We start from the raw sequence: 21,291 nt of genomic DNA, 5'->3' as shown, positions 1-21,291 counted from the left end.
CAAACAAGGGCTTGGGTACCGGACGGAAACCTGGCCAGGTTTTTAATCGCTGAGAAGTTGCTTAAGACCGATTGCTTTAAATAACTGGTATGTTTGAAATGCAGGAAAAGGACGACCATGCTGTCAGAAATCCTAACCCTCTTTCCACAGATGACTCCCTAGAAGCCACCTGTTGGCTTGAGGGAGGGAGGGTCAGGTCAGAATTGCGGCTGAAGGAATGAGGCCGGTTTCTGAGAGCTCGCTCTGCAGTCCCAGGGCAAAGACTAAGGTAAATACTCGCGGCTTGTTAGGCTTATTCTATGGTGGGCCAGCGGCTGCAGGTCTGGAGTCCTCGTTAGTGTATTTAGTGTTGGTGAGAAGACTGGGCTCCAGCCTTGGACACTGGAGTCTCTAAAGACAAAGCGGAGAGCCCCGCGTCCCCCGTCACCTTCCACTAAATACGGGGGATGGGCAGGTGGTGTCAGCCATGGGCCTCTCTCCAGCCCAGGCGCTTGCCGACTTGGGCCAAACCAGAGGAAGGATCCCGATTCCGTAGGAGCGCTGGGTGAGCCCGGGTCTGAGGAGCAGAGCGGAGCAGGCGTAGTCCCTTCCAGGCCGACTCCACAAAGGGCTCGGGCCTCGGGCTTGCAGGCCGCCCCGCGCTGTGACCCAGCTGTGACCCAGCTGCAGCCTTCAGCCCCAAGGTGGGCCATGGCACAGGTGGCCTAGGCATAGCCGCCAGCCATCTGACTGGTGGCTGCGTTGCTGCCCACGCCCCGCCAGGCCTGGAAGCTGAAGAAAGCGCTCACTCCGTAGGCAATCATCACTAAACATGCAAAGAACTGAAAGGAAGAAGACACCAAAGCTGAGTTGGTGTGCGCTGTGGCACTGGGGGGTAGGGTGACAGGGATCCGAGTGCCAGACAGACCGCCTCAGACCCACAGACAGCAAAACCTTGAGCAACGCCCCTCCATTAACCAGAACAAGTTGCTCTAGCACCCGCACCAACTCCAACTTAGCCATACTTTCCTATAGCAAGTGTCTGGGGGTGCCGATGGGTGCCAGGTTCTGGGGCTGCCGACATTACATTCTCGCGGGGGAATCTATTAAGAACCACGCAGGCAAGGTATGTCAGACTGTGATGAGGGCGACTGGATGATGTGCTAAGAGTGACCGAGGGGTAGGAGCTAGTTCACACACACATCAGGGATTTCGTTTTAAAAAGACAACACTGTGATTCCAGGGAATCTTCTGGAATCGGTTCATAGGTGCCCTACGCTAGCACCGGTGGCCATTTTCAGAAGCTCCGTGTCTCTACCACGGATTTCAAAACCATCTTCTTCCTGGTCTAGCTCCTGCCCTACCCTGGACTTCCTCTAGGTGTGCCCACCTCTCTGAGCCTCAGTTTCCTTGTCTGTCCACAGGGACTACCAGTCCCTGTCCTCCTCACTGTGGGAGTCAAAGGGTCCTGTGAGGAGAGGTCTGTGTGGGGCCCCTTGGAGTCAGGCAGGACAGGTGTGGCGGGGGTCACTGGTATTTCACTGGCTACCTCACGGGGAGCCCGAGTTTGGCCTTTCTGAGAGACCCTGTAAATCCCCCCAAATGGTTTAAGCCAAAAGGTTTTGCAAATGCCCCTTTCAAGAAGGGCCGACAGTTTTTAACAGGTCCTCCCAGGGGGCATATGACTGTCAATCAGTATGGAACACCCGGGTTAACAACAAAGTTCAACGGTTAACCCAGAACTTCATTTACTACCACAAAGTACTTCCCAAGCATTCTGGTTCCTCAAGGTTTTACTGTTAATTATGGAAGACTGAAAGCTCAGCTTCCCTGAACCCCTGAGATGATAACTCTAGCGGTGGCGGATGCTGGCCTCAGTCCAGAGAGTGGTGGGAGTCCTGGGGCATAGACTTGGTCTGGCCCGTCTCCCCTGTAACTAACTGCCAAGGGCGCCCCGGGGAACCATACTCACAGAGGCAGCCGCACGCTGGTTATACGGCCGGGTGCCCTTCAGGGACGTCAGCTCGACGGCGGCAGAGCAGGTGATGAAGGCCGTGATGTAGAGAACGGTGGCGCCCACGTTAAATATCATTAACTGGGGGGCGGGGGGAGGGGAGAACAGGCTTAAGACAGCAGACTCTTCCAGGAAGCGTGGAACCTCTTGGTTCCCAACGGCACCTGCCTTTAGTAGCCAGGACCGGGGCTGGGGCTCAAGGAAGGGGAGGGAGACCTGGGTCTTTGCCACTAGAAGGGAAGTCCACATGGGGTCAGGCCGGTGGCCATCTGAGCTGGGAACGTAAACACACCTAAGGCTCAGCGGGGAGGGGACACGATGGGGGAGGCCCGAAGTGATCTGGTCAGGAGCAGCGGCGGTCCCAAGAGGCAAAACCCATTGCCAATGGCAGGAGATTGAACCAAGGCCTGCTAAAGAACTCCAGGGCCACGCTCTTCCATGTTGGCTCAGCACAAGCTCGGCCCTCCCTCTTGGCACCGCAGGCCTTGGTCCTGAGGCTGGGCCTGGGAGCACCTCACATCCCTCTCTACCCCGGTGGGAGGAATCTATGTCTGCCTTTTGGCAACATCTTCGGCTCAAGGCCCCCCATGTCAAATGCCAGGGTCAGGACCCCGCAGGGTTCTGGACCAGACTGACAGGGAGGACCCTCAGCTGACATTCAGGCTGAGTCCCATTTCCCCAGTGCTTGGCCCCTGGAGCCAGTAAACAGTCTTAGCAGACACTGCAAACTGGGGGCCCTCAGGCATGTCTGGTTCAACCTAGAGATTTTTTTTTTTTTAAACTACCAACATTCTAAGAGCACCTGGGTGGCTCAGACGGTTAAGTGTCTGACTTGATTTCGCTCAGATCATGATCTCACACATGGGGCTCTGTGTTGACAGATCAGAGCCTACTTGGTATATTCTCTCTCTCTCTCTCTCTCTCTCTCTCTCTCTCTCTCTCTCTCTCCTCCCCCCACCCCCTCGCTTGCTGGCTCATTTGCTCGCTCACTCTCAAAATAATAAACATTTAGAAAAAATAAAGGTTATTTTCAATAAATAAAAATCACCAACATTCTAAAATTAGATTTCATATGAAAACCTGAAGATTTCATATAAAACTTTCAATCCTAAAATATCAAGAGTTGGCACCAGGGGGCCTGCACTCCCGCTAACAGTAGGAACTAGGAGAGGTGGCTCCCTATGGACAGGTGGATGCGGGGTCTCCGGAACCCCTCCTGATCTACTTCACTCACTCATCTTGCCCGGGCCCTGTAGGGTGCTGGTGGCCCCCGTCCCAGACAATGACCCTCTGGCGATCCCAATCCAATCTTCTCTGGATGCAGTCAAGCCTTCCCTGCCCTATCTGCTAATGGGCCCAGGAAAAGAGCCTCCTTCCATCAACAGCTGGGGCTAGAGCCCCAATCAGGGACACTGAGGCCTCGCCATCTCGGGAGATCTCTTTCTTCAAGGCTCCTGGGACACAGAGCAAGGGCTGGATCCCAGCCAGGAAGTCCGGCCACCCCTCCTCATCCCAGGATCTTCCCTCCAAGCCCAGCGCCCACCACGAACACTGCCTGGCTCCTGCCAGTGATGTCAAGATCTAACAAACCCGGTCTGTCTTGAGGATGACTCACGTTTCCTCGGTTTAAAAAGTCATTGAATTCCAAACAATGCCGCCTAGTCCCAGCCTCGCTTGTCTTACAATCATGTGCCTCTCTTGCCTCGCTGCAGAGCTGAAAGCCTCAGACCCCAGCTGCAGGGGTTTTCCGGGTCAGAGAAAAAAGCCCAGCAGCTCTCTGTGTGTCTGGCCGGGGTCCTTCCTATGGACGCTCTCAGCTCTGTGTCCCGAGGAGACTGGCCCGGACGAACCTGGGACACCACCCTCTCCCAGGCTGTGAGGGCCTCGTCCGGGGTAATTCCGGACAGCTCAGCCCAGCCTCCAGACACAGGGCTGCCAGAGTCCGACAGACCCTTGGCAACACGGGAATCCCCACTGCCCCCCAAAAAGGAAAAATACTTTCAAGATCCCAAATGGCCTCTGGGCTCTCCATTCAAGAGCTCCTCACTTCTACTCCCTCCCACGGAGAAAGCCAAACCTGTGTCCTCCCTGGTTTGTGGCCATCAATCTTCCCTCCCCTACTCGGCCCTGCAGGCTGGCTGAGGGCCAGCCCCCACGAGCCACTCCTCACGGAGGGAGAGGGGTCAGCCTGGAAGCACCCCCGCCCCCCCCTCCCCCGGCTCCCACCCGGACTCACCACCAGCGGCCAGGGCACCATGTACAACTTCATGTGCAGCTGAAACAGGTAGAGGATGAAGAAGACAATTGTCACCAGCCAGAGGAAGACAGCAACGAACATGACCCAGCCGTAGGCTGGGTACAGGTGGTACGGGGTATCGGCAATCAGGGCCCACACCAGCAGCCCCAGCACCTGGAGGGACGAGACAGGGCCAGAGTCCCCCAGAACCCCCACCGCTCTGGCTGGAGGCCACAGGGCTCCCTCTGCAGGACACATTTCTCATTTAGTCGAGAAAAATATTTATCTGGCTCCTACTGTATACCACCATGTACCAAATCCTCAGGTGAAATGTTACATACCGTGGGACACCTTCCCTGCTCCTCCAGTCTGGGTTCTAGAACGTTCTTTTGTGCTCTCATGGCCCCCCTAGGCACCTACCACCCAGGACTGGGATACTGTTTCCTTCCCAGCCTTTGAGTTCCCTGGGGGCAGGCCAATGACTGTCTCACCCATAGCTGTACCCTGGCAGCCGGTACCTGGGCTCAGTAAGAGCTGCTGAAAGGTGAAGTCGCCATCCTTGAGGGATGGACACAGTCCAACTTCCAGAGGTGGGAAAACCCACAGCCTGTGCTGTCCTCCCACCCAGGGCCTCAGGGTGACTTCCATGTGACACCCTACCAAGCCCTTCCCACCTTCTCTGACTCTCCTAACTGCCTCTCTATACAGGTGCTACCATCCCGTTTCTCAGGGAGAAACTGAGTCTCACACCATTCCCACATGGCAGGGTGGGCTCCAATATCCCTGCAGTGTGTGAAGCAGCTAACGGCATGGACCTTGCAGCCCACTACCTGGTTTTAAACCCTGCTCCCTTCCCAGCTGTGTGACCTTGGGCAAGTTCACGACCTCTCTGTGCTTTGGTCACCTGATCTGTAAAATGAGTATAGTGACCATACCTACCTCACAGGGCTACATCAAGGACCCGTAAGTTCACGTATATAAATGGGTACAACAGACGTTTGCTTTTATTATTCCCCGCTGGATACACTGCCCTCCGGGCCACGGGGAATCCTGCGCAGACAGGCTGATACCGGCTTGGGGAACTTGGCAGCGTGGGAATGAGCAACGGGCTTGCTCTGAGGCATGGCCCACAAAGCTCAGGAGAGCCCACAAGCAACACCTCACATGTAGCCATCCCCGCCTCCTCCATACCTCTCCTACCCTCTTCCTTGCTGCCCAGGACCCCTAGGCTGAGGCGTCCTCCCTTGTCCCCAAGGGCATTCTTTGGAATCCCTGGAGCTAGGCATGACTCAGGTCTGGCTGCTGAGGCAGGGAGGGTCTACCATGGGGCTTTGGAGAAAGGCTCCTTTGCTGATGAAGATGCACAGAGAGGGCTGCCCTCTTCTTCCTCGGGCGGCATCCAGGCACGTGGCAGCAGGCCTCGCAGTGACCTTGCCACAGCCTGAGAATGAGCAGACCGTCGGCTGGATCCCAGAGAAGCGCCTCAGAAGCAAGATCCACCTCTAGCCGCTGGTCTCAGAGACAAAAGTGCCCCCCTCCCGCCCCCCAGGCCAAAAGCTCCTCTGCCGGCCAGTGCTGGGCACCTGCTAGGCACCCCCACCGAAGCACCCCTGCCAAGGACCAAAAGGGAGGTTTCAGTACCCATCCCCCTACACTTGGGGGGCAGGGCAGGAACGGCCTTAGGTGAGTGGGCCCGGAGTCCGGCAACCCCTAGAGCGACCCGCGACCTTCCCTTCGCGTCCTCCTGCCGCTCCGGCACAAGAGGCTGGGGGAGGGTGTGGTTGATTGGCGTCCCTCCCACAGCACCGCTGGAAAGTGGGAGGTGGAGCCCCAGGCCTGGGAGCCAACAGCTGGGGGTCAATCCTGCCCGTGCTGTGGGACACCGGGCGAGCACCTTTCCCCCTCTGTGCGGCTCCCGGGGCAACTCCGGTCCGTCCACCAGAATGCAGGCCCCGTGAGGAATCCAGGTTTGGTCACTGCTGCATCTCCGGTGCTCAACAGTGCTTGGCATATACCTGCTCAATACCTATGTGCTCGGAGCTAACAGGCCTCAGTTTCCTTATCCATGAAGTAGGAGTCAGACACCTGCCCTGCACAGGTGCTGTGTACTAAAAGAGGAAGCAGGTGTGAGTCAGTGGATGTGCTGCGGGCCTTGCCCCCCCTCCACCCGGGGAGAGATCTCAGCCCAGGGCGGGAGGCGGGAAAGGCATCCACTCCTCCTCTCCAGAGCCCTGCGCCCGTTCCCCGTCACCCAGTGGGGTGGGTCCGCAGGGACACCACTCATACTGCACCACGCCAGCCTCAGCTGCCCCATCGGAGATGGGCAGGCCCGCTTTGCAGGTGAGGAAGGTGGGACAGGTGGCAGGGCTTTGCCCACAGGCACACAAACTGGGCACAGAGCCGTTCCCAGTGAGGCCCGTGAGCCAGGTTGTCTCAGCCCATTGCCCCACCTTCTACCACCCATCCTCAGCATACCCTGCTCAAAACAGACACGTCAGGGGGGCAGAGACCCCCACCCCCTTCCCAGAGCTGGGTGAGCTCCCTGCTCCGAAGGAGAACCAACCCTCCTAAAGCAGCAGGACCCTCCCAGGTGAGAACTCGGCACATCAGGGACAAAGAATGATCTTAAAGTAGGGTCCTTACAGGCCTGCATGCCATTGTGCTGCAGGTTCCAACTACCTAAAAGGAAGTTGAAAACGCAGTGCAATGAAAATCAAGAAAAGAGCAATTCGGGGGCGCTCGGGTGGCTCAGTCGGTTAAGCGTCCAACCTCGGCTCAGGTCACGATCTCACGGTCTGTGAGTTCAAGCGATGCACTGGTCTCTCTGTCACCGCAGAGCCTGCTTTGGATCCTGTCTCCCTCTCTCTCTCCCTCTCAAAAGTAAGGAAATACTAAAAAGGAAGGAAGGAAGGAAGGAAGGAAGGAAGGAAGGAAGGAAGGAAGGAAGGAAGGAAGGAAGGAAGGACGGACCAATTCGGTCTACCCTAATGTACACCTGTGAATTATCAGTATTATTACTCCTAGATTTGGTCGCAATAACCACTTAATGCTCTCCAGCTCGGTGCCGCACAGGCCTCTGGAAAGCACCTCCCCTCTTATTTCACCGTTTCCCTGTAACCCCCTCACCAGTTGGTACTATTTATTTTCCCCATTTTCCAAACAGAAGCTCAGAGGGAAATGAGCCTGTGGTCACCCATGATCACCCGTGGGTAAAGGGCAGGGCAGAAGTTGCACCCAGATCTGTCCTTCTCTGGAACCCAGGCTGCTGATGGTTACTTAGTGTTGTGTGAAAAATGAGGACACTTGAGCTGTCTCCTGGCTCTGCCCTGCCCTCCAGCCCTGGTTTCCAGACCAGCAAGCGCAGCCTCGGAGAGATGAGCTGCTAGATAAGCAGCAGGAATTTCTGGTGTCCCTCCTGGCTGCGCCCCACTGGCCCCGTGCCCTGGGAGCCGCCTCAGACAAGGTTTCTGCCTCAGACAAGGAAAAGTCCACTTCTCCATCTGAACCAGACAGACTGGTTTTTCCCGTCCGCTCTCCCCCAAGAATCCCAATGGGGCACCCCAGGCCAGGGCCTCAGGGAGACCCCACTCAGGACAGGGCAGCCCCACATCTGCCAACCCCTCTGCCAGCCTGAGCAGCCCTCCTGCTGTGGACCCACACTTTAGCAGGAAGAAGGGGTCGGAGGGCTTGTCCTATGGTCCACTCTAGGAGAGTAAACACCACTTTTCAGAAGGAGGGGGACAGCGGTAGGTAGCTGAGGGCAGAGAGCAGGAAGCCGCCTGTCTCCAGGGCCTTACCCGGGCCCCTCTGTCCACGACAGTCACCTTGCAGCTCTGGTGCCCTGAGCACGTGCGTCTCGCCGAGATCATTCATTCAACCAATATCGAAGTGGCCTTTACCTCCGGGTCCCTGTCTCTTGCCTACACATTCATCATCTGCCCCCGTGTTTCTCTGTGAGAAACAGACACACAAACACAGAACCAAACCGTATCCCCTCGCTCCTTTAATGCATCCCTTGCAACATCTCTTCAGGCAAGCACTATAGATAAAGAGAACTGTCTGGAAATCTTGAAGGTGCAGGGCTTTTTTTTTTTTTTATCCCCCTGAGAAAAAATCTAAAGACTTCAGATCCAAGATTTTTCTCTTTAAATGAGGACTGTCAAAAAGGACACATTCACGCATTCCCCAGGACCTTTGCGCCTACAAAATAATTTCTAAACAATTGAAGAACAGCGATATTTTTGTTAAAATCACCTGCAAAGAGGAGAGATTCATCACAAATGCCAGACAGAAAGGCATTCCTTGATTAGGATGGGCCCTGATCCAGTGACTGGTGTCCTTATAAAACGAAGGAAAACGGACAGAGATACACAGAAGTAGAAAGCCATGTGAAGATGGAGACAGAGACCAGAGTGATATGTCCCCAAGCCAAGGAACATGACTGCTGGCAACCACCAGAAACTAGGAGACAGGCAGGGAACAGGTTCTCCTTCAGAGCCTCCAGAAGGAACCCACTATGCCCACACACTGATTTTGGACATCTAGCCTCCAGAACTGCGAGACAATAAATTTGTTTGAAGCCACCCAGTTTATTGGTATTTTCTTATGACAGCCCTAGGAAACCAGTATGTCTTTCTGAGCAACTTTTGACTGCAGATGAACGTCATGATCTGATCTGTGTGACACTGGCATCAGTTTTGACGGAAGGCTGGCCTATTAATTCACTGGGTTCGAGCTCTGGCCCTGCCAACTTCCTAGCTGCGTGACCTAGGGCAAGTTGCTGAACCTCTCTGTGCCGCAGTGTCCTCACCTTCAAAAGGTGCCTACCTCATAGGGTAGTTCTGAGATTAAATAAATATCTGTAAGGTACTCAGATCAGTACCCAACATGGGCTTACCACTCAATACAGGTTCTACTGTAATTATCAGTCTGAGAGGTTGGAATATGGGTTTTCCAATCCATTCTCTGCCTGGGTTCCTGAGGTAGTAACAATGTGTGCAGTTCCTTGGGGGTGGGGGGGGGGGGTGGGGAGGCCTCCCTCAGATAAAGAATGTATCTAACCTTAAGCACCAGGCACCGTGTATTAAGTGATAAGCTTGTGCCCCACCCGTCTTTCAGGTAAGGCAGCTGGGCTTATCTGGAGAGGAGGCCCCAGAACGTCAGGCGGCCCAGCTCAGCTCTAGAACACCTCCTGGAAGTATACTCTCTGTTCCTCACAGGTTGAAGGGCCCTGGGCAGAACCCTTCAGCCCTTAGACCTCGGTCTTCCCCTTAGTACAACAGGAACAGGGAAGGTCTGCTTATGTTCCCCAAGGCTCCCTTCAGTCTGGGCCTGGCACTCCTCAATGCACACCCCCTCCCCCCCAGGGGGACCCAAAGCCCTCCCCCCCCCCCCCCCCCGTACGGGAGGGATTCCAGCAGCCCAGCACTAAGCTAAGTCCTCTCCCACCCAGGGACAGTCACCCCGACTCTCCTAACCCTCTCCACTTCCTGGGCCAGGTCAGACCCTTGTGGATTTGCTGTGTAGCCTTGGGAGAGTCACCTAACCTTTCTGGTCTATTTCCTCATTTGACATGTGAGACAGCTGGGCAGGCATACCTATCCTGATCACCTCACAGGCGTGTCATTGCAGGTAAAGGAAAAAGTTAACAGCTGTAGGAGGCTGGAGTGACTTCGGGGGCTGTCAGACTGTCCCATCCCCCAGAGTGAGGGAGCCACAAGGAGGAACAGCACCTCAGAGCCTGGAGTCTGACACTGGGGGCTCAAACTCAGCCAAGGCAGGCAGGTCACAGAAATGGCCAAGGTGGGTCAGGTGGGGACTGCGGAGCTGAGAGCAGCCTGCTGGCACCTGGGGGAATGCAGCCCAGGGTTCCAGGACTTCCAATTTTCCAAGAGACACTAAACATCTGAATTTCTATGTGAAATTTTCAGCTTAAACGTTGACAATGAACCCAAAGGTTTTGGAGACGATATGAGGATGGGGCCCGCCCAAGAGCCCCCAGGACTCCCTTCTCCCCACTGCACCATCCAGGAAACTGAGGTCCAGGGGCGACATGAGCCCTTCCGGGGTTCCCCCTCACAGGGACACATCTGGGCAGCTGAGGACACTCAGAACTTGGCCTGGCCAGGCCCAGTCTCCACCCCCGCCCTGGCCCTTCTCCCTACAGTGAAAGGGACTTTATGGGGACAAAAAGCCACCCATTGTGTCACAGGAGACAAAGGCGCAGGGGACAGAGGCTCCGGGTGCCTGAACTGGCCACAACAACCCCACGCAACACCCCCTCCCGGTGCAGAGGAGGCGGGCTTGGGGGTTAGGCTCCGTGGAATTCCCGCTCTGTATACTCTGAGCGCTTGCTGTATACACTGTATACCTGAGCACTCAGGGGGCCCTGGGGCCACCTCCCGGCTCCACCAGGCCTGGCACCGTGTTTACCTCCTCTCAGCCTCCCTTTCACTGGAAAGCGTGCACGGGAGAGCCATTCGGTCATTGAACAAAGTCTCCTGAAGGCCGGCTGTGCGCCAGGCTCCCTTACGGACCCTGGGAAAGAAACACAGAGCCTGCCACCAGAATCTGCGCACACAGCACGTGGCTCCCACCCCGGGCTGTGGCAGGGAGCACGGGGACGGGAATACTGGCCCAGGGCCTGGCTCACCCAGAGGCAAGGCTTTCCAAATGCGGCTTTTGTCACATTACTTGTTATTCTTCAGTCTTGAGTCTCGGAACTGAAAATTTTAAATCCCAGAGGTGGAAGAGATTTCTGCACACCCACCCCAGCGGCCCAGCTGCCCCTAGAGCCCCCTACCTCCAGTGCCTGTCAAGGAGCCCACTCTGCTTGCACTCAGCGTGTCAAGGAGCCCGCTGCTACCCTGTTACTTTGTGGTCTCCCTCAGAGTTTTAGAAAAATCTTCCCAATGGACTGCCTCCTGCTTATCCCCGGGCCAGTTCCCATTCTCCACTCCGGGGCCAGACAGCCCATTTCACAGATGAAGAAACCAAGCCCTTAGAAGATCTGGACCTGGCCCAAGGTCTTACACAGTAAGGGGTGGGGCCTGGACAGTTCTGTGGCCCAGTAGCTGGAGACGCCCAGAGGAGGACGGTCTCCATATTACGGGGCGGGGGGGGGGGGGGGGGGAGTCCAGGGCAGAGAAGGGGCAGGGCAGACCTTGAACCCTGGGGCAGAATGGATGACAGAAGCTTATGTACTTAGCACCCTGGGGGGCCTGGCACCACAAACAGGTCCCAGTCCCGCCAGTGACCCTCCAGAGAGAGCTGGCTGTCGGGAGCATATGGAACTCCATTAAACCCATGCAGCCTGGCCCCACCTGATGGGGAACAGGGTGGTACAGAGAGACTGAACTGAAGGTCATCCATACTCCCTGACCCTCCTTCCTCAGACACTGGCTCTGGTCCTGACTCTAGAACTGTTGTGGGTGACAACCCACAAGCCCTGCCCCATCTTAACTTCAAGGAGGGACAGGTGACCCCATCTGGCCAGCCTCATATAGGGTGGCAGATCATCTGATGTGTGACTCCCTCACCCCCAAAATGAAAGCTAGAATGACCTAGAACAGGCCCAGGTCTATCGCCTAGCAGCTTGAATGCTGAGCCCTACATGACCTTCGGCCCTTGCCTTCGTGCCCTAATCTCCCTATGAGACCCTGGGGTGCCACCCTGGCCTCTCCCCCTTGGGTAAACAGGACAGGCCAACCCAGACCAACAGCAAAGGGCTTGTTAGTATCGAGGGCTGGGCTCACTGGGCTACCAAGAAAAATAGTTCCACCCCTCCCTGCCCACCATACAGGTTCCTGGTGGCCATGGGGACCAGGGCGGCACCCCGGTGGCTCCCCTAGACCTTCCATGAACAGGAGATCAGGGCCCGGTCCTCACTGAATCCCGCCACACAAACAACTCACCAGCTCTCAAGGGCTGACCAACACCTGACCCTGCCACACAGAAACAGCAACCATCCACCAGAGTAGACGGCTTTGCAGGCTCCTTCCATTTATACCTGGTTAAGGAGACCACCCCAGGTCACCCAGCCAGTAACCCGGAATTCAGGGCAACTGCTTGCTGCTGTGTGTTCATGGGAAAGTGTCTTCCCCAATCTGGGCCTGAGGGGCCCTTCAAGTGCCACCTTTGTAGTTTTTGCCATACCCACAAACTACCTGTACTACTTTTGTACTCTGTATCTTCACTGAAAGGTTTTTAATACGTTATTTCATTTATTTTTTAAATACATAATCTGATTTTTTAAATCCTAATCTGTAGGACACGGGAGGCAGTAAAAGGGTGTTTTTGACCTGTCTCCCTCCTCCCCTGAGACTCCATTTCTTCCCCAGCGGCAACAGAGAGTGGTTTCTTATGCATCTCTCCAGAGATCATGTGCACGAGCACGCACACACTCTTTGGACAGGTGCCTGGCTACAGTCTCCCTATTTCTCCCATACAAACGACAGTATTTTCTTAAAATGTTTTTATCTTTGAGAGAGACAGAGACAGAGCACAAGTGGGGGAGGAATAAAGAGAGATGGGGAGACGCAGAATCCAGAGCAGGCTCCAGGCTCTGAGTTGTCAGCACAGAGCCCGACGCGGGGCTCGAACTCACGGACTGTGAGATCATGACCTGAGCCGAAGTTGAATGCTTAACCGACTGAGCCACCCACGCGCCCCAAATGGTAGTATTCTACACACAAAGTTTTGCACCTTGCTTTTTTCACTTAACCGTACAGCCTGGAGACTGTTGGCCATCACATACAGAGCTGCCTTATTGTTTTCTCCAAGGGGTAAGACATTATATTTTTACTAGCTGCATGGTACGCCATTGTACAAACGTATAACAATTTACTGTAATAGCGTCCAATGCATTTGAATTAAAAATAAACAAACTGGAGGGTTGGCGCCTGGGTGGCTCAGTCGGTTGAGCGACTGACTCTTGGCTTCGGCTCAGTTCGTGAGATCAAGCCCCACAGTGGGCTCTGTGTTGACAATGCAGAGCCTGCTTGGGATTCTCTCTCTGCCCCTCCCCTGCTGGCTCACTCTCTCTCTCTCTCAAAAACAAACATTTATTATTTTTTTTAAATGCTTATTTGAGACAGAGAGAGACAGAGCATGAACAGGGGAGGGTCAGAGAGAGAGGGAGACACAGAATCCAAAGCAGGCTCCAGGCTCCGAGCTGTCAGCACAGAGCCCGACGCGGGGCTTGAACTCACGGACCACGAGGTCATGACCTGAGCCGAAGTCGGCTGCTCAACCGACTGAGCCACCCAGGCGCCCCACAAAATAAACAAACATTTATAAAAATATATATATAGAAGTCTGTGTGGCATTAAAAAAAAAAAAAACACAAAAAAACACACCATGACCAAAATCAAAAACAAAACTAGGAAAAAGATGTTTGCAAGTCATCTGAAGCTCCTAGCAATTGAAAGACAGACTTACAACTTTATAGAACAGAGGAAGAATACAGACAGACAACAATATATAAACAACTCTTAAACATGCTTTTAGGGGCGCCTGGGTGTCTCGGTCAGTTGAGCGTCCAACGTCAGCTCAGGTCATGATCTCACAGTTCGTGAGTTCGAGCCCCGCGTCAGGCTCGGAGCCTGGAGCCTGCTTCCGATTCTGTGTCTCCCTCTCTCTCTCTCCGCCCCTCCCCTGCTCACACTGTCTCTGTCTCTCTCTCACAAATAAACATTAAAAAAAAATTTAAAAAGCAAACCATGTTTTTTAAAGGTCAACCTCACTCATAAGAGAAATGCAAACGCTACTTACTGCCCGTGCTACCCTGACCTCTCAGATGGGAGCAGGTGCTAATTCACCAGGCTGGTGACCCCTAAGGAGGGCGTGTGGCACTCTCTCTCAAAATCACACACACATACCCTGAGCCAGCAGTCCTACTTCTGGAAATGTACTGTACAGACGCGCTCAGGGGCTCGCGTGAGATCGTTCCTTGCGACAGCGTGTGCAGCAGCAAGAGTGGAAACGCCACGTGTCTGTCCACAAAGGAACGGGGCCGCTCAAGTCACACAATGGAACGCTGCAAAGCCCGAAGACCAATGTGACCGTGCTCCACACGCGGAGACAAAAAGACTGCCAAGACACATTTTTGAGTGGAAAAGGCGAAGTGCGGAAGGATGTGGAGAGACCGTATCCCTTGGGTAATGTGGGGACAGGTGTGCCACATGTGCGTTTCTCTCCTTAAAGAAAAAGTCTGAGAAACAAAGGCAGCTGGGAAACAAGAGTGGGGGGGTGGACAGGGCAACTCGAAACCAGGAAGGGACAGAGATTTGTCACTGCGCTCTGGCCCAGGCTATTTTACTCTGAACCGCAGTAAATATATTACCTATTAAAGAAATGAAGAGCATAAAGGATCCGAAAAAGAAACACAGTGCGGTGTGTGCTGACATAGAACATCCCCAAGGGGGTTGCCAGGCGGGGTGGGCACACACACCCAGTGTTCCCATCTGTGGTTTTTAAGCGAGGACACGGTTATGTGTAGAAGGCTTCGACTCAGCGGGGACTACGCCTTCGCACAGGAGGCTGCCTCGGGGGACGCGTCCGGGATGAGAGAGACGAGGCTTTCATTAATCACCCTTTGCATTGTTTGAATGTTTTGCCATGTGCCTGTATAATTTCCTCAATACAACAGTTTTGAAAGAAATACTACTTTTTAGAGAAAGTGTGAGCAGGGGAGAAGGGCAGAAGGTGAGAGAGAATCTTAAGCAGGTTCCACGCTCAGTGCAGAGCCGGACGTGGGGCTTGATCCCAAGACCCTGGCATCACGAATGAGCTGAAATCAACAGTCCGACGCTTAACCGACTGGGCCACCCCTTAAACGGGCCCCTCAACAGAGAAACAGTGACACTAGGGCAGACCCTGAAACAGTTAACAGGGAGGGACACAGCCCGGTATGACAGAAAGGATCTCAGGTGCCTGGAGTGTAAGAAAAGCAAAGTGCTGAACAAAGGATACAGAATAAAAGCATCCATGTTTTTTTACAACGTACAGGAAAAAGAACCAGAAACACCCAACAGTGGTCCCCTTGAGGAGAGGGGCAGGTGATCCAAGAATAACTTTGGCCTTCTGTGTTATAAGTTTTGACATTTTAAGGAGAGTGTGCTCACATATTTATTGTGAATACTCGACTCCCTCCTGGCAGGACCCAATGGGCGTGTGGGTGGAGCTAACAATACAAAGCGCGGGTTTCCTCTGGACACAGGAGGCAGAAGATGAGCTCCCAGGGCCTGGAACGCTGCACCAAGGAGGCTAAACCCCCAAGTCTCAGTGCTCAGGAAAGAGGAAAGCCCTGGGAGGCCCCGGCACTGCAATTCCAATGTGGCTGACCTCTGCACGCACTTCTGAGACCCCAACCACCTCACCGGGGCAGCCTCCTCCCCTCCTCCTGGAGGAGAGAGGTAACTTGCCGGTAACTTGCCCTGCCCCCCACCTGGAGAGGAACGAAGTGCCTGCGGGGGGGGGGGGGGGGGGGGGACAGAGCCAAGATCACCTTAAGGAAGAACTTTCTAACACTCCCAAATACACAAGGATGGAGCAGGCAGCCTTGAGAGGAACTGAGCTCCCCGTCCCTGGAAGCATGCAAGCTCGAGGGACCTCTGGAAGCAAGCATAAGAACCCTAGGATTCTATGGCTCTGTGAATCCTAACTGCCCTTCATTCCAAAACACGCTGCACCAAGCCCTTTACAGCATCATCTTTCATATTCCTCGCTATCTCACCATCACTCTTTTACCAACAAGGACACGAAGGCTCACTCCCCCCAGTACTCTGCAAGACCCATGGATCACAGTGACCTAGTGACAGGTGAAGCTTCTGAGAGCTGTTCATTCACCTGCAAAAAGGAAGGACAGAAGGTACCAAATACTGACAGCCCTATTGCCACTGTCTATTTATCATTGTCTATTATCATTTATCATTGTCATTGCCTCTATTTATCTGGGCTTCTGCGCCTGAGGCCTCAGGGATGCCTTCTGACTGCTGGACTTTTACACAACCTGTTCTGAGGTTCATCTGTTCGGAACCTCCTTCTTACTACTCCCTTCCTTGTAACTAAACCCTTCAGGGCCCACTTCTGTCAGGAAGCCTTCCCTAGTGGCCCTGGCCCCTGACAAGTCTCCCTTCCTGAAGTTCCTTTCCTTCTGCTCCAAAGCACCCTAGAAACCTCCACCCCCCACCAAAATACAAAAACTACAACAACAAAAAAAAAACAAACAAACAAAAAAAAACCACGAAAAAACCAAACACAAAACAGGAGGCTAGAGCCAAGCTTTGGATTCCCAGATCTGAGTGCAAATTCTGACTGTGACAGTCTAGCAGGTGTGACCTTATACAAGTTCCTCACCAGTAAACCCAGGTAGGATCATCTTTTCCCCCAGGGCCATAAGTATCAGTTGACCACACCTTGCACAACTTTCCTGCCACATCCTAGCCACACAAAGATTTGCAGCATCAAAGCCTCTAGTTCTTTCTGGAAGTCTTTAAGACCAAGATTTATCTCTAGATCAAACTTGTCTGCTTGCTTTTTAGATGCTACCTTCATAAATGCATCATATTTCCCCCTTTGCTAGGAAACTCAACAAAGAATCAACAGCCTTCAGGGCATGACCTTGTGGTTCCTGAGTTTGAGCCCTGTGTAGGATTCAGCGGCTTCCCACTCTCTCCTCTCTCTGCTCCTCCCCCACTTGCCCGTTCTCTCTCTCTCAAAATAAACTTAAAATTTTTTTAAAGAATCAACAACCTTAAACTTGCTATAGATTCCTAGTACAGTGATCTCTTTTTAGCTCTCTTTAAATCAACCCTTCCCCCTCCAACACAAACACACACACACACACACACACCAACTTTAAGAAATATATTACTTTAGAGGTGCCTGGGTGGCTCAGTTGGTTGGGCGAGCTACTCCTGATTTTGGCTCAGGTCATGACCTCATGGTTCGTGAATTCAAGCCCTGTATCGGGCTTCTCACTGACAGTGTAGAGTCTGCTTGGGATTCTCTCATTCTCTCCCTCTCTCTAAATAAACAAACAAGCTTTTAAAAAAGCAATATATTACTTTAACTTTTCTGCTGTACATGGCTTAATATCACATTCCATTTAAATTCTTTCTGGACCCAGATGTGGGGGTGATAAATCAGTGAACACTGAGGTTCTTCAGGACACATTTAATACCAAAAAGCACATCTCCTTCCCAGGGAGCTGGGGCCTTTCTGCCCACCCCTCCTCCCACCATTTCTAGAAAACGTCACCAAATCCTTTGGGAAATAAAGGAGAATTAGCTTTCATCTCCCATTTACTGTCTCCTCCATGCAGCCTTCCCTGATCCGTGCACAAAACGCTCATCCTCTGGGCACCTCCCTCACAGACTAAGAGCTCCTGGAGAGCAGGCAGGTGTCAGGGATGACCTCCATCACTCCCTCAAAAGCACCACACCTGTGACCTGTGGGAGCACAGCTGACCGTGGTAGTTAAGAACATGAGCCAGAAAAGTCTAACCACCCAGGGCTTAGATCCCAGCTCTCTCACTCCGTGAGATCTTGGACAAATAACTAACCTCTGAGCCTCAGCTTACTCACCTGTAAAATGGGGAGAATAAGAGGACAGAATGCCCTTGCCAAAGAACCTGGAGCATGGTTCGCACCTGACTGGTGGGAGCTTTCATGGCTTCCCAGCAGATGGCGGTGCCTGTTGGGTGGAACCAGGAAGCCGTCCATTGAAACTGTCTTTTGTGGCCAAAGAAACAGCTCAGGAAACAGCTTCTCCCACAAGTAGATTGGTTAAGGCACTAAAGGGTGCAGGTCTTCAGAACTCTGATGAGAGACCCTCATCCCCCCACCTCCAGGGGCAAAGGCACTTCAGGGAGGGCAAAGGAAGGCCACCCCACTCACACCCAGTCCCTAGGAGTCCGGAGACCTAAGTGCCAAGCTTCCCCACAGGCCTCATGGCAAGTCCTACACTCTACGTAGACCTCAGTGTTGATATCTGTGCAAGGGGCCCAGATGCTCGGGGCGGGGCTGCTGGGCCCACAGGGACCCCCAAATCAGAAACAGCCTCCTGCAGAGGAATCGACCAGGGATCTGGCAGGGACAGCAGGGCCCTCTTATTTGCTCAACCCCAGCTCTCAGTGTTCAAATGCAAATGATGCCAGACTACCAGGATCACGGCCTAGGGTTCCAGCCCACCATCCTCTGCAGAGCCCAGTAGAGATCTCCCCGTTGTTGCAAACCCCGCTGAGGCTGCCAGCTGAACCGGGTTCCCATCTCCCGCGGTGGTACTCGAGGCCCTCAGCTTCCGACCTCCTCAGAAAAAGGGCTTCAACTCCAGCTTCACCAACCGGATTCCTACTCCCCCCAACTTCCTCTCCACTCACCCATCCCCAAGCCCTGCTCACACGGCACCCCACACTCTGAACCCCCTTTCCTTCGCTCTGCCACAGAGTTCAGTGAAGTCCCACTCAAAAGCTCCCTCTCCGAATTCATCCCCCCTCTCCTCTGCCCCCAGGGCCGGACGGAGGCTCCCACCCAGGAGGAGCACGTCTCCTGAGAGGTGCTTTCTACCAGCAGACTTCAATCAGCCCCCAACCCCACGTCCTACCCACCTTCCAGAATCTCCCAAACAACTGAGAGAAGATTGCAAATGTAGATTTCTGGGCTGCACTTCCTGAGATTCAAATTCCAATTCCACATTTCTTCCGGGGTGGGGATCCAGAATCTACATTTCAAACAAACCCCTCCAAGAGTCTGAGACTGGGATGGAGGAGGGGGCCCCAGGGAGAGATTTGTGAAGTTCTAAAACAGAGCTAGCACTGACCCAGGTGCAGATGGAGGCGGGCAGACACCTGGGGGGGGGGGGGGAGCGGAAATCTCCGACCACCTAGACTTCCAGCCTGGCAGTCAAGCTAGGACCCAGCAGGAGGGGACGGCGGGAGATGCCCTAAAAGAAAATGGATCCTGGCCCACCTCCAGTTCCACCCTAGTCCTCTGAAAACGGACCTCGGTTGGTGGGGAAGCTTCCTACAGGGGCAGCCACCCGGCTTCCTGACTGCCACCTGAGGGTACTATGGGCCTGAACTGATGTGTGGAGGAGTGGGGCGTCCCCACCGGTCTGCCTCTCCCGGGGTGTGCACAGGGTCGGGGAGGCATCCGAGCCTAGCCTCTAGCTTCCCACAAATCCTTCCCGCCTGCATCGGGCGGGGTATCTCGGCCCCACGGGACCGGCCAAACCGGCTGGAACCTGGTGGGGCACCCAGTGGAAGCCAGAAAAGCCCGGCTCTCGAGCGGGAGCCCCCAGGGCCGTGTCTAAATGTACGCGCCGGAACGGATGTGCCCTCTCGATTAGACAAGGAGTGTTCTGGGGAGTGACTACGCGGAGCCACTCGGAGGGGACTTTGCCTCACTCCAGCCGGGTGCCCTGGAGGGCTGGGGGCACGTCCTGGCAAAGGCAGAGACTGAGAATGAGACAGTTGTGCGCAGCGATTGTGCGTCTGTGAGCGCTCCTTTGGTTGGCCTCCAGTGACCACCTCAGGGCTCGACGGGCGTGCGAGAGCGGGCCCCCTGAACGCGGGTGCTTGCAGGGTCTGCAACGGGGAGGTCTCGAGGCGAGAGGCCTCCAGGGTGGCCTCGGGGGCGTGCGTCCCGGAGGCGCCCCGGGATAGGCACCGCGCGTCGCGGCCCACGGGAGCCGAAGGTGACGGTGTACTAGGAGCAAACCAGGCAGCCCCCGGAGCCCCGACTCCTCCCGTCCCGGCCGCCCCCGACCCCGCGGGCCCGCGCGCGCTCACCAGCTGCAGCAGCATGAGCGCACCGAGGCTGGAGCGCACGAAGCCCAGGTCCGGGCGCAGCGCGGAGACCGAGGTGCCGGCGCCCTGCGCGGGGCTGCTGGTCCGCGTGCTCACTTTCGACGGGAACTCGGCCATGGCGGCTCCGCTAGCCTCCTGACGTCCCTCCGGCCGCCGCCGCCGCCCCTCCCGCCGCGAGTGCCCGCAGCCGCGCCGCTCTCCCCGGGGGCTCCGGCTCCGGCGCTCCGCGCAGTGCAGGGGCGGGGAGCCGCGAGCCCTCAGGTGCTGCCGAGCTGCGGCCCCGCCCCCGCCGCGGGACCCGCCCCTTTAACGCTTCGCTCCCCGCTGGCCGCCCCCACCCACCCCGAGCTGTTCGAGGCCGCGTCCCACTTTCCAGACGGGGACACCGAGACCGCGGCCGATGAGATGGGTCTCTGCCACAACCAGCCTGGACGGCGGCTCCGTTCTCTAGCGAGGAAAGCCGCCTGCCGGGACTCGCCCTCACCCTCGCCGCAGCCTTGACCGCTGCTCCGCGCCCTCCTAGCCCGTCACTTCCAAGCCCAGGGTAAACTCGGCTGGCAGAGCGCAGTGCTACAGGCCCTCTCCTGGATGCCTCTAGGGCGCTGGGTGCCCTTCTCTCTGAGCTCTCTCCTTAAGGCGAGGTCCGCCCCTCTGTGCAGCGCCGCCTAAGGAGTCCGGGAGACCTAGCACCCAGGAGGTGAGGGGCTGAGGAAACTGTGGCTGCACCTGACTCCACTGATGTGGTTTTCACTTCCGAACGCGCTAAGCAGTAACTTAGAAGATCGTTGAGCCTCGGTTTCCTCGTCTGTAACAGAGGGACTGTTGTGTAAAATAAATGAAGCCCCTGACATACCGTGATGGGGGGAAGCCACTCACAAGGTGGGAGACGATGTTGGAGTTAGGGTTTCATTGTTCCACCTGCACCCCGAAACACACGCGCGCGCATGCGCATACATACACACACCCTTCAGGCCTTGGAAGCTTGTACAGATTATTTACCAACCAGTGTTTGCAGAACCCCTACGATATGTCAGGCCCTATCCCAGGCCCTGGGGATACAGCAGGTACAAGCCAGGCGAGGCTTCTCAGATCCCACTTTCTACTGGGGATGACAAGTAATGAACTGGGAAGAAAAAATGACTTCAGTGACAAATGCTGTGAGTAAAATAAAATAGGAGGATGTGACAGAGATGGTCAGGAGACAATTTTTAGATAAACTAGGCACAGAAGACCTCTCAGAGAAGTGACATTTAT

At 55.0% G+C, this 21,291-nt stretch overlaps 1 protein-coding gene across 1 annotated transcript; it reads right to left on the bottom strand.

Annotated features, from left to right (window-relative positions):
* Positions 1 to 704: 704 nt before the first annotated feature.
* LOC115502629 (plasmolipin) lies at positions 705 to 20,209 on the bottom strand. Its single transcript, XM_030298199.1, has 4 exons — positions 20,020 to 20,209; positions 4,230 to 4,403; positions 1,952 to 2,074; positions 705 to 821 (listed from the first exon to the last, which is right to left on the bottom strand). The coding sequence occupies exons 1-4, from the start codon at positions 20,152 to 20,154 to the stop codon at positions 705 to 707; spliced, it is 549 nt and encodes a 182-aa protein (XP_030154059.1). The 5' UTR covers positions 20,155 to 20,209.
* Between the last annotated feature and the right edge of the window lie 1,082 nt (positions 20,210 to 21,291).

Source organism: Lynx canadensis, chromosome E2, assembly GCF_007474595.2.
Source record: "Lynx canadensis isolate LIC74 chromosome E2, mLynCan4.pri.v2, whole genome shotgun sequence".
NCBI lineage: Eukaryota > Metazoa > Chordata > Mammalia > Carnivora > Felidae > Lynx > Lynx canadensis.
Note: the sequence above shows the minus strand (reverse complement) of the source record. Positions and strands in the feature narration are given on the sequence as shown.

What these genes read in the sequence shown, in the direction of transcription:
- LOC115502629 (XM_030298199.1), bottom strand. Translation starts at nt 20,154, where the DNA reads ATGGCCGAGTTCCCGTCGAAAGTGAGCACGCGGACCAGCAGCCCCGCG. An exon ending in CGCTCATGCTGCTGCAGCTG is followed by an intron (nt 4,404 to 20,019) that starts GTGAGCGCGCGC and finishes TCGTCCCTCCAG; the next exon opens with GTGCTGGGGCTGCTGGTGTG. An exon ending in ACCAGCGTGCGGCTGCCTCT is followed by an intron (nt 822 to 1,951) that starts GTGAGTATGGTT and finishes TCTTCCTTTCAG; the next exon opens with TTCTTTGCATGTTTAGTGAT.